The sequence below is a fragment of the Zalophus californianus genome, chromosome 13 (genome assembly GCF_009762305.2).
Source record: "Zalophus californianus isolate mZalCal1 chromosome 13, mZalCal1.pri.v2, whole genome shotgun sequence".
In the NCBI taxonomy this organism is placed as follows: Eukaryota; Metazoa; Chordata; class Mammalia; order Carnivora; family Otariidae; genus Zalophus; species Zalophus californianus.
In genome coordinates, this window is record NC_045607.1 from 34,225,529 (window position 1) to 34,241,145 (window position 15,617).

The 15,617-nt window shown below is 50.8% G+C and overlaps 1 protein-coding gene across 2 annotated transcripts in view; it reads left to right on the forward strand.

Moving 5' to 3' along the window:
* Positions 1-15,617, forward strand: part of SHB (SH2 domain containing adaptor protein B) — a 135,434-nt gene that overhangs the window by 41,601 nt on the left and 78,216 nt on the right. For both annotated transcript variants that reach the window (XM_027616220.2, XM_027616221.2), the window contains exon 2: positions 8,436-8,556. In XM_027616220.2, coding sequence (XP_027472021.1) covers positions 8,436-8,556 — 121 coding nt within the window. The remainder of the gene's footprint in view (positions 1-8,435; positions 8,557-15,617) is intronic.

Sequence of the window (15,617 nt, forward strand, 5' to 3'; positions counted from 1 at the left end):
TTTTTTTTTTTTTTTTTTAGTAATTCTTATACCCAAAATGGGCCTCGAACTCAGGACCCCGAGATCAAGAGTCATATGCTCTTCCTGCTGAGCTAGCCAGGTACCCCATGTTAGGAATGATTTTAAGAGAAAAATTAGATAGCCATACAGGTATTGCAGAAACAGCGTGGGCCTGGGTGTTAGGAAACATTGAGTTACCTGTTTTTGGCATTGACCTTTACCACCCACCCACCCAGGGCCTCCTGCTTCCCAGTGAATTCATGATTTTGAGACTGTGGGCAATGTGGCACATGTTGGGGTTCCATGTGAGATTTCCTTTACACAGTTACACACATGGAAGTCTGAGACCCACTGAACTACATTATCTCCCAGGGCTCTTTCTGTTCTGACCTCACATGTAATGACTCTTTAGACCCCTGGGAGCTTCTGTCCTCAGGAGGGATGCACTAAATTCTGGCTCTGGCCTTAGCTGAAAGCAATTAAGAAATTCTAGGACTGAGCTATTTTTGAGTTCAAAATAGAACCTTCCACTGCTTGAGAGATGCTGAGAAGCTAGTCCCTACCATTTAACAGCAAGCTTCTGGAGTGAACAGAGGGCTGGGGCGGGCTCCACTCCAGCAGCCTCCCACCCAGGACTCAGAGCCTTTTCCACAGGGTTAAACCGAGGGAGGGTGAGATGTGTGTGTGACTGTGTGTGTGAGAGAGAGAGGGGCTGAGCAAGCAGGGCCTAAGAGGAGCTGACAGAGGCTGTAATTTGAAATGCGTTTTTCCTAACAAGTTGGAGCCTGCAGGTGTCTAGGCAAGCAGCTGTGGCCGTGGGAGGGGCAGGACTGGAAAGACCAGTGGAGACCACTTGAAACACCCCTCGCCTCCTGACATGGGGTGGGGGGCAGGTAACTGGCTGGTCTTTAAAGAGGTGTATACAATAGAGCACCCAAGGTCTGCCCAAAGAAATGAATGACGCCTGCTGGAGGAAAACTGTCCCAAATAACTGAATTAGGAAGTCATGAACTCCCCATCACTAGAAGCACTTGACCTCCATGCATGAAAGAGGGGTTTAGAACTTTGAGGTAACTCTGCATGGCTGAGTCAGACTTCAGAGGAGAGAAAGGAAACCAGTCCTAAGTCGGTATGGAAAAGTGCCGCCCCCCCCACCCCCACCCGCACCATCTGGTTTCCAGGGGTTATGCTGAATGCATGAATGTAGCTAATTAATCTTCCCCAAATTAATTTCCTTAGCACGTCAGAAATGATTTATTGGCATGCCTGTAAGGAGAGCTGGTCTATGATGGTCAAAGCCAGGGACAGGGAGAGGCGAGCAGGTGGTGCTTGCTAGTATCTCCGCTTGGGGCATCCCCACAACCCTGTGTGTGTTACAGCCTGGTTCCCTGAGCCGCTCGGAGCCCTAGAGACCAGGAGCACACTGTCTCCCAGCACACGGGTGGGCAGCCCTGAGCGTCCCAAGAGGTTCTCTTCTTCTTAGCAGATGCCCCCGACTAGGAGGTACACCTTTCCCAAAGCATAAAAGGACAGAAAAGGGTTGTTCCCCACAAACATTTTTCTTTTTGTGGTTGAGAACAATGACAGCTGTTGTCATGCCCAAATGCATTTCCTCTGTCACCACTGGGGCCTTGACAGGTTCTTGTCAGGTCTTTGTTTTGTCTTCACTAAATTTCTGCTTCTTGTGGGCAGAGTCCCTCCCCAGGACTTAGCTCCATCCTGGGCACCCAGAAGGTGCCACCGTAGCCTTTTCTTTATAAATTGCTGACACATCCCCGAACCATCTCAGTGTTTGCTCCTCGTAACATTCATGTGAAGCTGAGATAGCCAACGGTCTTGTTCCATGGCGCAGGTGAATTGCTGAAACTGAGAGATAAAGCAGGTTGCCCAGTTACCCGGCAAGGCTGGGGCCGAGGCAGCTGCACTCCAGAACTCTGCTTGTCTGGGCTGTCCCTGCTTGCTAGCATCCTTTCTTTGGTGCCTCTGCCTTTTCTGTGTACTGGCATGGCCCTAGGCAGCTGCCGCAGCATAGCCATCACTAGTCAGCCTCCGAGCTTCGGAAATACCGCCTGCCTTGGTCACGTTGGGGGTTCTGCAGATAGCCACCCATTGAGGCGTTTCTCAAAGCTGACCTTCTGCTGTGGGGCAGCTGAATCTGTGCTAAGAAAACCGCACAGACAGGTGATATCCAGTTAGCTGACTTCTACCCAAAGCAGACACCCACCGTGGCACTTCTGCTCGGACACTGAAATGATAAGAACTCTGGTTTCCAGGCAGCGTGTCCCTTTAGCAGCTGTTAATGTCCTTTCTGACTCACTGAGCTTGCTTCTGTATAGTTTCTGGGTCTGTGCAGAACATTTGTCCACTGCCTCTTTCCTGGGCAGCATGCTAGTCATTTAAAGCCCTCTCCAGACCCCCAAATCCCTGTTTCTTTAACATCGGCTCTTAGTTGGCATGGCAACAGAGCCTCCATCGTGGGGATATCATGCCTGCCAGGGCCCGTGTCATGGTGGATCTCAAAGGAGGACCAGGACTCCAGCCTGTCTAATCCTCTAATGGGGGACAGAGGCATGGAGCCTCTGGCTCCCGCTGCCACCTCATGCCCTGCATGCTGTTTGATCACCTTCAGGGAGCTCTCTTGACCTCTAGAGTGAGAGAAAGGGCCAGGTTGCCTTGAGTGCTGTGTGGCTGTAAGCCACAACACATCACCTCAGGCTGCTCTTTTCTGTGCCCCCACACTCCCCAGACAAATGACGGGCCAGTCATGCACCACACTGTATTTTCAGCCAGGTGAATGATGTGTGTTGAATTATGATAGAGTCAGCACCCACTGCCACTATAAGGCCTAGAGAGTACATCTCGTCTTAGCCAGTCCTTAAAGGAGCTCAAATGCATGGGGGCTGGGTCTTAACATAGTGCTTCTGACCTTTCTGAAATGTGCCCTCCCTTTGCAGGCACGTATAAAAGTGGTGGAGAGAGCCACAGCTTCATCACTTAGCAGATTTCTGAAGGGATCTGTGTCAAGTGACCCCCAAACTGTTAAAAATAACGTACGGTCTTCATGCCAAAAGTGATGAGGAAATGGTCCGGCTGGGACCATGTAGAACATCCCCATGTGTGTTCATATGCAGTTTGCTCTGGAGTAGAGCAGAAAGAAGTTATGGGCCTGGAAAGGACCCAGGACCTCATGGGGTGCTGCCCCCTCACTTCCCAGGGAGGGGAGAGCAACTTAAAATGGGGGAGACTTATCTTGCCTCATCCAACAAGTGGTCGAGCAGGGCCAGTTTGATGCCGCCAGTTCCCACAGGCAGCACAGCACGTGGAAGTGACCTTATGACTCAGGATGTGCCCATGGGGCAGTGGGGACAGTGTGGGTCACCCAGTCCTGGAAGGTGACGGCTATTCCCCCTCTTTCTCTTTTTTTTTCTTTACATCAGGGTTGGAGTGATTTTATCGGGGATGCTCCCTGCATTTCAGCAGTGGCTGCTCTCCACCGTCCTGTCAGCCCTTTCTGGGGCTGTGCCATCTTCCTGCAGAGTGTGCCAAGAGCCCAAAAGCATCTATGCTTCAGAACAGAGAGCCTGGCACATGCTCATGGCCAGGACTGTCGTCGGGCCCAGGGTGGGGTGGGGCAGGGCAGGGTCTTTCCTGGTGACCCTCCCCCTGCTGCCCAGGCTGTGTTGCTTCATCTGGGGCCAGCCCTCAGAATTGCACAGGGATGCCATGACCTCCACATCTTAGATTCTGGAGATGGACCAAGTCATGTTGGGTCATCTCTTACTCCACTTAATCCCCAGGGAAGAAAGCAAGCGAGAACTGCATTTAACATCGACTTCTTGCCTCAGTTTAATGAACATGGCTGAGAAATAACTGGGGAAAGTGAAATTCCAGAGTGATATCTGGAGGCTTAGCTTTAGATTGGTGGGGGAGGGTGCTGGCTCTCACTTAAAGCTTCTCAAACTTTCCTGGTAAGAATCACCTGGGTTACTTATTAAATACACAGATTATTGGGGTAGGAATCTGTTTTTTTAACAAGCATTCCAGGCCATTCCTGTCTTCAGGCAAGTTTGGGAAACAGTTTATCTGCTGTACCAAAAATAGACTATGAGGAGGAGTGCTTTTTTTTAAAGTTTAGTTTTGCGTGTAAATATATTAATAAGTTTTCCTTATTTGAAAAACGTGTTAACATTACAGACAAGTCTCCTTTGATTTCCTCTAACCACCTGATCTCAGTCCTTCCCTCCTCCCAGAGGAGGTATCTGTTTAGTTTATATCTCCCTAGGGATTCCTGGTTTGCTCATTTGGTAGAGCGTGCAACTCTTGATCTCTTGGAGTTTTGAGTTCAAGCCCCACGTTGGGTGTAGCGATAACTTAAAAAAAAATAAAACCTTAAAAATTAAAAAAAAAAAGTTTCTATGTCCCTAGACCTTTTCTTTACATTAAATAAAGGTTTCTGTTTTATTTTTCATGAATAGGTATCATATTTATCATTCCACAGCCTGCTTTTTTTCCATTCAAAGCTATGTTTTGGAGATATGTGCGTGCATATAGAGCAACTGCTTTTTTTTTTAATCTGCTGAATAATATTTCATAGTGTGGAGCTAGCACGTTTTATTTAGCAGTTCCCCTATTGATGGATATAGCAGGTGCTTACAGTTGCTCATTATTATGTGCTCCAGTGAGCATTCTTGCCCGTCTCCTTGTGCACATTTGGGAATAAATACTGAGAAGTGAAATTGCTGGGTCAATCCATGTGCATTTTTGGATTTTCATGGGTTTTGCCAAAAGCTGTCCTTCAAAATGGCCCTGCCAATTTACCTTTCTGCTGAAAGCGTGTGGAGAGGACCCGTTCTCCCCACAGGGGCAGCTGTCTCACAAAAGCAAATGGCCCTGTGTGGTCAAGTGGCAACACCCATCTTCCTCTAGTGCTTCCCTTTGGGCCTGAACAGGAAGACTGCTTCCTATCACAAAGCTAAATTCCCAAGATAAAAACACCCAGGCCTCAGACTACTGGAAGGGAGGAACCAGTTTCACAGAGCAGTGTGTGCAAACCAGAAAGGAGGCTTGTGGACCCCACTCCCAGTCTGCAGCTAGCTCACAGAGCCTTGTCAGAAAGGCAGCAGACATGGTGGCATTCTAGAACCCTCTGGGCTGCGGTGGGCCATTACGAAAGGAGAGTTTGGAGCAGGTCTCTCAAGGACCCCCAGTTTCATGGCTCTTTAACCCTGTGAAAGTCTTTTGGGGCACTGGGCTGACCCAAGGTCTCCAGTTTTATTTGAAAGCAAGAAAAGCCTTGCCTAGGGTTTTAGCCATAACTCTCCTTTGTCGGAGAGGGACCATTGCACCCATCCCAGGAAGCCAGGAAAGCGAACGTGACTCACTGGCTTGACAGGCTCCAACAGCCTGCGTTTCTGCTGCTACCTAGCTCCTTAGTGGAGTGGTGAGACCAGTGGCCTGGGACCCCCTCTCAGCTCTGCGCCTGCCCCGTGGGACCATGAGCGGGCCACATTGAAGGGGTCTGATGCCTGTCAATCCAAGTTTGAAATCAAGGAAAGCTTCTTTTGTGCCTATGTGGCCTGACCCGCAGCCTGACGACTCGCTCCCTTTTGGTTGAATTGTTCAGTTAGATTGGAGGACATTTTAAAAGTACAGCGGAGTCAGCCCCAGCAGGAACCCAAACCCACATCTGGGGAAACTCATTCCCTTTCTTTTAACTCAGAAAATCATCAGCCTCCACTCAAGCCCCCTGCTGGCCTTCCTGACTTGCAGGGAGCCCTGGGCAGCTTGGACAGCGGTCACACTGCCCAGTGCTGGTGGCTGGGGCCTGTGGCAAGCCGCTTGGCGTGCTGGATAACTGCCTGCTCCACTCTCTTAGCACCTGGTTAAACTTTTACTCCAAAAACCAGGACATAATTCTGCGGAAAGGTCAGGCAGCTCAGTGAGTGTTTGCCAAGTTTCAGGTTGCTCAAACCTCAAATTCCCTCCCCTCCACCAACCTCACTTTGAAGCTGGAAAGCAAATTGATTAAATATACATTTTAGGAACCTTCCGATTTGCTTCTTAAACTAACAGAATTGTAAACTTCTTTTTTTTTTAATGGAAGGATTTTCAACTGTCAGCAGGTATATAACTGGAACCATATGTCAGCAGGGACCAGGGGCTTTTCCTGGTTTTAGGATTTGTAAATTCTTATTGAAACGGAAGTAAGCAGGGCAGGCAGCTGGGGTCCCCCTTGACAACCTGAGCTCAGATCTCATTTTAATTAGAAAATACAGATAGTGTCTGCTGAACTGAAGGCCTCCCAGAGCTCCTGTCCCAGGGCGAACAAAGATTTGGTTTATATCCTGCAAGCCTTCCCTGTTTGCAAATTACAGAGCACTTCCGAGAGGAGCTGGAATGTTGATTTCTAGATTGTGGAGACTGCAGCCCACTCCCTCCCCTGTCCTCCCCTTCCTCAGCTAATCCCCCCAAAATGATTTGCTTTTCTTGGAGAAATATTTGCTCCCTTCCTAGAGTAGATGGAAGCCGTTCATGTTGAAAAGAGAGGGTAAGGAAATCCAGGATGAGAGAAATGAGAGTAGAGGTCATCTCCAGTGGGCTTGTCATTTTCTCCATTTGGACTTCTGGTTCCTTGAACTCTTAGACACAAAACCCTAGATCAGATCAGCCTCTTAGCTCTTCTGACAGTGGTTCACATGTGTAATTTTCTCCCTAATGTATTCTGCAAATGGTAGAGTAGAAATATCAAAGGAAAGACATTGCCAGACCCAGTGCTCCCCCACCCCCATCTTTCCCCTGCCTGGTGTCATTTGAGCTCAGTGAGTCTCAGAAAGGCCACGATGACAATGTCAGCATCTGGAAGTGTCCCCTCTGGGACTCCGAGCCTGACCCACAGCCGTGATGAAGCAGTGGCAGGCGGTGGCAGGCGCTCTGGCCCCGGGTCGTTCACTGATAAGCTTGCTCTTGTTCGGGGAGCGGTGGCGGCTGTGTGCCACACCTCCCATCAGCCCCCAGCCACACTCCCGTGACGGGGCTCCTGCCCGCTGTCCCTCTGCGGGCATCACATTCCTGGCAGCTGAAGGTCACTCGCTCACCCTGCCAGGGCTGCCGCCAGGAGCTGCCATTTACCAGGCAGACAAAGGGTGATTTTCCCTTCCCCTGGGTTTATAGGCCCCTCAAATGCTTTACATTCCAGGAGCTGGGAGAGAGAGAAGGCTCCTGTGGTTTCTAATTAAACCTACAATTTAAATAACAATTCATGTAACCCCAAGGGTTGAGAGAAATGCTAACCTATCCCCTCCCAAGAGAGGCAGCTGGGTGGCCCAGGCTGAGAGGCTGAGGACTTGCCCTTTGCCAGGTGTGACCAAGGGGGCAAAGAACTCAACAGAGGTCACAGCGAGTTTGCGGTGGAGCTAGGGTGCTGTGACAGGGAACGGGTTGGATGGGTTCCTGTCCTATCCCCACTGGTAAGTGTGCCCTTCATGAAGCTTAGGAAGTTAGAAATGGGAGGAAAAACTGCCATGTTTACTCTTAGCCCAAGAATTTTTATCCTCCTCCAGGGAAAATGTGGAACTTTGTCTCTGCAACGTTCAAATCTCAGATTCTGGCATAGTCCTAGGACTCACCTCCCTGCTCTGACTGCCTACCCCAGGGGGACCCTGTCTGTCTGTTTGCCATGGGACTTTGATATATTCTTAAATATGGACAAGTGAGGAGTCCAGGAGAATGACCCTGGGAGGCAGAGGATCTGGCTGAGGGTCTTAGTCAAGCCCCTTCTCTCTCTCGACCTCAGTTTCCCCATCTGTTATAGAAGGCCCTTTCTCGCCATGGCAGTCTGTCCTTCCCTGAGCTGCTTTTGTGTTTTCATTGGGTCTGCCTGCGGCCATGGTCATGTTTGCAGTTTGCGCTGATCTCACCAAATTGTTGTCCGATTACCCAAGGCATGCTTGTGTTCCAGATTCGGGGAAGATGGAACGCTGAACATAATTATCTCTAGACAGACCAGTAGGACTCAGCCAGCACCAGGAGCCTGTCAGCATCTCTGGGCTTTCTGCTATCTCATTTCCAACTTTCCTCCATTTCCATTCCTTTAAATTGAGCAACTCACATTCCCCAAAGACACCCTCCAGGTTCTTGCCTTTGTGCTTCTCTACCCAGATGCCCTTCTGTTCTCACGGGGCTGTGCCTGGAGCAGCCAGGCTGCAGGCATAGGCTCAGAGGCAAGGAGCTCTGCCAGTGTGGGTCTCTCTGATACCCGTCCGAGAATGGGAGCTCCCCAAGGACGGGCACCAGCTCTGTTTCCTGTCTCCAACCCCTGCTCCTTGCTGGTATGATGCAGGCTCCATTTATGTTTGTTGGAGCGAAGCCTGGCTGTGAAAGAAGTGAAGCAGAAAGCCAGAAGTGGACTCATACTCCTGCCATCTTGCTCCTTGCAGGTGACCATCGCTGATGACTATTCGGATCCCTTTGATGCCAAGAATGATCTCAGGAGCAAAGCAGGAAAGGGAGAGAGTGCTGGTTACATGGAACCCTACGAGGCCCAGAGGATCATGACAGGTAAGCAGACTCGCAACTCAGCAGGGAGGCAGAGGGGACACTCTTGGGTGGTCCCCAGCTAGCATCAGCAGGGGAAGGTTTGTGCTCTCATCATGGTGCTTGGAGGGCAGTGCTGTGTTGAGTCTTCACCCCAGTTCACCAGTTCATGTTTCACCTACATCAGGAAGTACCTGGCAGGGCACAGTGGAAGTCCATGTACACGGTACCAAGTACAGTTAACCAAGTCACCCCCCCCCAAAATGGGGAATTTCTATTGAAGAAAAATACAGCATTTGAGATAGAAAACTTCCCTGGAGCTTCCTAGCAGCCAGGGCAATAAAAGAAGCATGCAGGGTCACCTTGCTTTCAGTATCTAGTAGAAGGAGGTAGGTTAGATCACTGGGGACAGAATTATCCCTCGCCCCTTACCAGGAAATCTTTGACATGTGGCTGGAAGCAGCATAAAGTCCCTTGGACTATGTGGCAGGTTTATAGAAAATACAGAGACTTTCCTCCTGTGGCTGTTTTCCTGTTGGCCCCTGACGACAAAACCTCATCCAAGCAATTGTATGGGACCCAGAAGAAAGTGGCCATGCGTGCAGTATCCTGAGGGTCTGTTTTCATCAGGATAATGCCTGGAGCATCTTTAAGGAGTGAATGGTTATTAGGTTATCTGCCATCTCAGACAGACCCTGGGCATGAGCAGTGCAGTGGGGAGAAACCACCCATGTGGATCCTCCTGACTCAGGAGGACAGTCCAGAGACAGAAGAACAGTTGTGTGGGTTGGTCCCCTCTGACCCCACACAAGACAGGCACATGAACAGGGGCACCACATGGGTCTAGAGGGCAGGAAGGTGGCCAGGAGTAGATTGGGAGCCCCTCTGAATTTTGAGGCTTAGTGCATTGGTGCCCTGTGTGTCTTGGGACTTGGGGTACAGATGCCACTTTCTGTGGCCCTCTTACTGTTCACTTGGTGTTCATGTCTTTGAGCACATTCTCTTGATTCCTCTTGAATTAGAAGAAAGGAAGCAACATTGACTGCGTGCTTAGTGTATGCTGGGCCCGTGCTAAGTGCTAGCTCATGGGGCTGCAGAGACCTCATAGGACACTTGCTAAAGGAGATGGGTACACATTCAGACCCTGCCTCTAGGACTCTGCCTTGTGCTCTCCTGTTCCTGTAGGTTGATTGTCTGACCACCAGTGTGGCCTCCAGAACGCTTGGCCACTTTGTAAGGGGCCAAGGCAGGGAGCGATGAGGCCAGACTTCTGTAGGGCCTCATGCTCTCTCCTGATCTCTCCTGGCAGAGTGGCCTCTGTGGGCAGCAAGAGGGAGCCGGGGCTGGGGTCGGTGTCCCTCCAGTGACTTAAGGAAGCAAGTCTGCTGGTGGGATGTTCTTCACCTCAGGACTGTAGTGACACCCACCCCCGCTGCCGCATCCCATCACCTCTGCCGGGCTTGGTGAAACATCAGCTCTGTGGGAGTGCTAGGGGGTGCCAGCCCGGGGCCCTGCTCCAGCCAGTCTTGCATTCGGCAGGTGTTGGCCTGGGGTTAAAGGAACGGTGGTTACAAGAGTGCCTTTGGGGCCCTCTGGCACGTTCAGACGTCAGGCAGCAAAGGATCCTTCAAGGTCATTTGAACCCAACAGCCTTGTGTGATAGATGGGGAAACTAAGTCTATGGAGGGAAAGGGACTTGCCTGAAGACACATAGTAAGGTGGCAGAAAGGCAAGGTGGCCTGTGCCTGGCAGGGCAGTCTGTGGGGTGGAGCACCGGGGGAAGTGTATGTTTGTGCTTGACGCTGGGAGATCTGGGACACGAGGAAATGGCAGGAGCCATCTGAGGCTGGAACCCTTGCCAGGTTCCAGGCTCTGTACTGGGCCCTTTAACAGACATAGTTTTAAGCTTCACCCATGTCCGTGCAAAGGAAGTGGTGCTTCATTTTCCACGTGAGAAAAACAGGACAAGTCACTTCTCGAGTCACACAAGTAGAAGCGAGGGGCTCAGACCTGCATCTGCAGATCGTGGGACCAGGGGGGAAGGGGACCTCTGGGAACCCAGATTTTGTGGACACTACCTGGTGTCTTCAGAATGCAGCTGGTTCCTTCTGGGTGCTGCCATGGACCTCAGTGTCAATTAGCCACTTAGCTGAATAGAACTGTCCTGTGGGACTTTGGCTTTTTAATGAGACACACCCACAGCGGCCGGGTCCAAGGCAGGGCAGATTGATTTAGAGATCTGTTAAGATCTCATGCATTCTGTCTCCAAAGAGGCATCCTTACTTTTGCTGTTCTGGACTTTCTTCTGAGCTTAGAGGCTATGCCCAAATTTACTCACATTTTCTGTTTCTCAGGAAATAGGTGGTTAAACAGAATGTTTTCTGGCTGTAACGACCTCACTACAGCTCCCTTCGACTCAAAATTCTTTGTGTGTAACGTCACTGCGGTGACTGATGGCAGGGCTAGGGGGCTGGGATGATCCAGCGCCGTGTAAATGTTCCAGGAAGCAGCTCACTGAGCTGCCATGAAGGTCCTCAGGGAGAAGGGGGGCAGTGGAGCACGGGGGTGGCACAGAATAAGCTACGTTCCATCTTTAGGTTGACCTTTATTTGATGCCGTAACATTTATGTGTGCACGTAACTTCTAGGAACAGGGCAGGCACCTTTCGTAGATAAGAGTAACCCTGCTGGGAAGAGCATGCCCTCTCTGCCCGAGATGGCATGGCTCTGTGTATGGTGCGGAAGGGGCCCAGGCTGGAGTCAGTCAAGCAGATCTGAGATGGCCACTTGCCACCTGAATGATCCTGAGCCTCAGTTCCCCTTGTAAAGCAGTAGCCTTAGGGCAGGCAGTTGGTCATAGTTCTAGCTACTTTGGGCTGCAAACTGGCTGTGTGACCTTGGGCAGCATAGTTTGTGCCTCTGTTTTTCCCTACATGTAGCATGATGGGTCAGTAATGACAGCAACAGCAATGGGGGCCACTGCTAGGCTCCCACACCCATTGACAGCACTTGATGTGAATTCTTGTATCCTCACCATCACCCTTTAAAGTGTAGTGCCTTTTTACTGATGCAGAAACTAAGGCACAGAGAAGTAAGTAGCCCAAGGCAACCGAGCTGGGTCGTGAATTGTGGGGCTGATTGCCAAGGCAGTGTTTCTGCACTGAGCCCTGGGGTGCCCCAGCTTGATTTTCAGACCCCCCCCACCAGGTGGCTGACCTGGTCTGTGATTAACTGATAAGGTTTTGTTCTTGTGTCCTTGGTTCCATGCAGCAGGTGGGGCGCAGAGGGAGTGCTTGGGGAGGTGTGCTTTTGTGAACAGAGAACTCAGCCCAGCCCCATAGGCTGTGGCTACAAAGGAGGGTGGGGAGAAGTGTGCCCATTTTCTCAGGGGCTCCTCTCACCTCTTCCCTCTGCCTGCCTCAGTTTCCCTCTCCACAGACTCCCATTTGTGTCACCCACAGAAATTAGGTTCTGGCTCCAAGATGGAGGTATAGCTGTCCATAGAACCTCACAACCCAGATACCCATGGATTGCCTGGATCTCATTCTCTGCCCCCATTGCCTCTCTCATCCCAAAAGTAGCTTCAGAGTAGCTCCTGAAAACCCCAGGGCTCTATGGAACCCAGTGGGGAAGCTAGCGACCCAGTTCAAGCTTTCCATTTTATAGGTAGAGAAATGGGGGCTCAAAAAAGTCATAATCCTTTAGAAATGCTTTTTATTTTTTTATTTTTTCAAAGATTTTATTTATTTATCTTAGAGCAGGAGCAAGGGGAGGAAGAGAGGAAGGGCGAGAAAGAGGAACAGGGAGAAGCAGACTCCCTGCTGAGCAGGGAACCTGATGCAGAACTCAATCCCAGGATCCTGGGATCATGAACTGAGCCAAAGGCAGACACTTAACAGACTGAGCCACCCAGGCATCCCTGAGGTGTTTTTTTAACCCACTGATTAACTATGAAGCTGGCCCACGAGGCCATGTGTTGCCCATCCCTAGAGGTATCCAAGCCAAAGCAAGACAGCCTGCATTAGGAGATGACAAAGGTAGTTAGGTTACACATGGGTGGTTGGCTCAAACCACCTCTGAAATTTAGTCACTGTGCATTGCATCATCATTAGACACCCAAGACCAGCCCCACAAAAGGGAGTACCTGAGACCAACTCTGAATAGGAGAGGATCTGGTTGGGGCTGGCAGCTTCCCTTCTCAGACCAGCCTGGCTTGTGCTAACTGTTCAGCCCTAGTTCTCCTTTTCATCTTGCTTGGCCCCTCCCTTGAGGTCACATTCTGGCCTTGGCCTTTTCCACACTACCTGGGCCTCAGATTGCTCCTGTGTCAATTGAAGCGGAAGAATCAGAGGACTTCTCGTGTCTTTCGTGTCCCCAGGTTAACCCTCCCTCCAAAGCCCTACCTCACAGCCCATTCTTACCCTCTTCCCTGAGTCTTCATCCCAGGTTTGAGGGCCGGAGGTGCTTGGAGGCTGCTGATTTGGTGAGAACGGCTCTGAGCTCCCAGTCAGACTGACTTTTGCTTAGCCTCTTGAGGGCCACAGCATCCTCTTTGTAAAATAGGGCACGCAACACTGATGTGAGTCTCAGGGGGAAGAACAGCTTTGCATGTGTGCGGGAGATTGTTACTGGGGCATTCTGTGCTGGTGAGTTCTCTGGCTGTTCTTTGTAGGGGCCCCTGCGCACCTGGAGGTGGGCAGTCAAAGCAGCAGGACAGTGGGGCAGGTGGAAATCAGGCCCTCTGCAGTGCACTTGGTTGTCCAGCCTGGAGCCCTTGCCCTGCCCTATTGTGCCGAGGACTTGACCTTGTCACCTAGGCGGATATTGCCACTGCCTCCACCCGTCCATGAAGCAGGGAGCCGGGCCTGGACCCAGGTGGTCAGTGGTGGGTGCACGGAGGAGATGAGTGGGTGAATCTCCAGGAGCTCGGAGGAGGGACGAGGGCTTCTGTGTGAGGTGGCGGGGGAGTGGGGGTGGGGAGAGAGGTGGTAGGTGGTGGTGATGAGAGCCAGGGCTGGCAGCCCAGGCAGAGGGAAGGGCTGGAGCAAAGGCATATGGAGGCGTGGGTTCTTTCTGCTGGAGAGGAGTGGCAGGAAATGAGGCTTTTGATAGGATAATGACTGAAAAAACACATGGGGCAACAGCTTGTAAAGACTGATTGGATCATGAGGCCCTAGTGGACCTAAAGGCACAGAATATTTCTCAACCGGGACCCTTTCTCCCCAGGCCTTCAGCCCAGGCACTCTCAGAGGTACCCAAGGCAGGGGTGGCAACTGGGATGGTGGTCATTCATCTGTATGGAAGGCACTGCTCCAAGGATTAGCTCATTTAATCCTCATAAGGAACCTGTAAGGTAGAGGTACTTCTGTCATCCCCATTTTACAGACAAGTCTACTGAGTCTCAGAAAGGTTAAGTAAGGGGCAAAAGTAATGCTCTTAGCTGCAAATAAAACACACACATCTGTCCTGTACTCCCAGAGGGTCTGCAGAAATAACTGGGGATTGTACACTCACTTAGGCCCCCCTTTTAGGTATAATTCCCCCATCATCCTTTATAAAGTTGTGCAAAGTATCATTTCACAGGATGAATCACATAAACATTAATTGAAAGCATTTTCCCATAATTTTTATTATTATAAGCAATTACACATTAAAAAGTCTTTAGGATGTTTTCATTATTAAATCAATTTTATAGCATAATAAGGAATTTAAAAGAAAGCCATTTCACACAGAACCCTGCTGCCTTGACATGGCCATTTTCCTTGCTCACAACTTGCCTGCTCCTCTTTCCTATGTGCTAGCAGGTACGTCCAGGTAAAACCAGTCACGGATTTTTAAAGGCAAGGTGGGGATAGCTTTCCGTATCTTCTCATCCTCTGGTACAACCTCTTCCAGTGGTAGTGTGCTTTCTGAGAATGGGGCTACGTACCATGTTCAAGTCTCTGCGTTCCAGCTGTGACCTGTTTTCTGGAGGAAGGAGGCGGGCAGTGGGGTCTGTCTCTGCCCTGGTCTGCTGTGTGACCTGAGGCAGGTTGCTTCCCCTCTCTGGGCCTCCATTACCTCCTCTGAAAAATCAGATTTTGCCTTCTTCCCTGGGTGCCTGCCTTCCCTGGGTGCCATGAGGGCCTTTATAAACCCTTCGATTCCCTGCTGCTGTGGTCATGTTGGGCTTCTCCATCCTGGTCAAAACTGTACGTCCTCTCACCCCACCCCCATTACTTCCATGTGGCACCAGCCCACGCCTTGCCAGATGGGAGGAAGAGCTGGCCCTAGCAGCCTCCCAGGAGCATGCATGCTGTCCTCTCTACTCTCAGAACAGACAGGGCTGGGAGCTACAGGTCTGTACTCTGAAAGACCTGCAAACACTCCTCAGAGAAGGGGGCTTTTGAGTTTTGACTAGGTGTAAGAGAGGCCGATTCTGGCTACCCTACCTCAGATTTCCACCTTCCTTGTGTTTGACATCATCTCTGCCCCCTGATTCCGGGCAGCACTGTTCTCCCTGTCCTGATAGCTGTGAAAGTAAAGGGCCTTTCTGCTGGGCCCCTGAGTCTAGGCCCTTCCCAGCTCTGCAGTACCTGTGGACTCTGCTCCCAGAATGTCCATGCATTTGTCTCTTCTTCGCCTAGCCTGCTCTGCACAGCTCAGCTCCCCAAACCATTACTCCCTCTCACCGACCTGCCTCTCACCCTCGGCAGGCCCTTTACCGCCCCGCCCCCAGCCCTTCTGCCCTCTCCCCATGCTGTCTCAGGCTTCAGCCTGCCCTGGTGGTCGCAGCAGCTCTCCCGGAGCTGAGAGGTGTCAGGATAGAACTGTCCTTGAAGAGCAGTCCTTTTTTCCACCCAGAATCATTTTCCTGCTTGAGGCCCAGAGAGGAGCTCGAGCTGGTCAAGGTCACACATCAGCAAGCTACAGAATGGGTCTCCCCACTTCTAACCTAGGGCTTCTGGGCCTTGTTTTGAAATGTTTTGAAACCTGCCCTTCCACCCTCTCACCTGGCTTGTCATGGATTGTGCAGAGTTCCCTAGCTGGTCTATCATTTACCAGAATGACTTACCTACTGGACAGGAAGGAGATAATCAAGTGTAA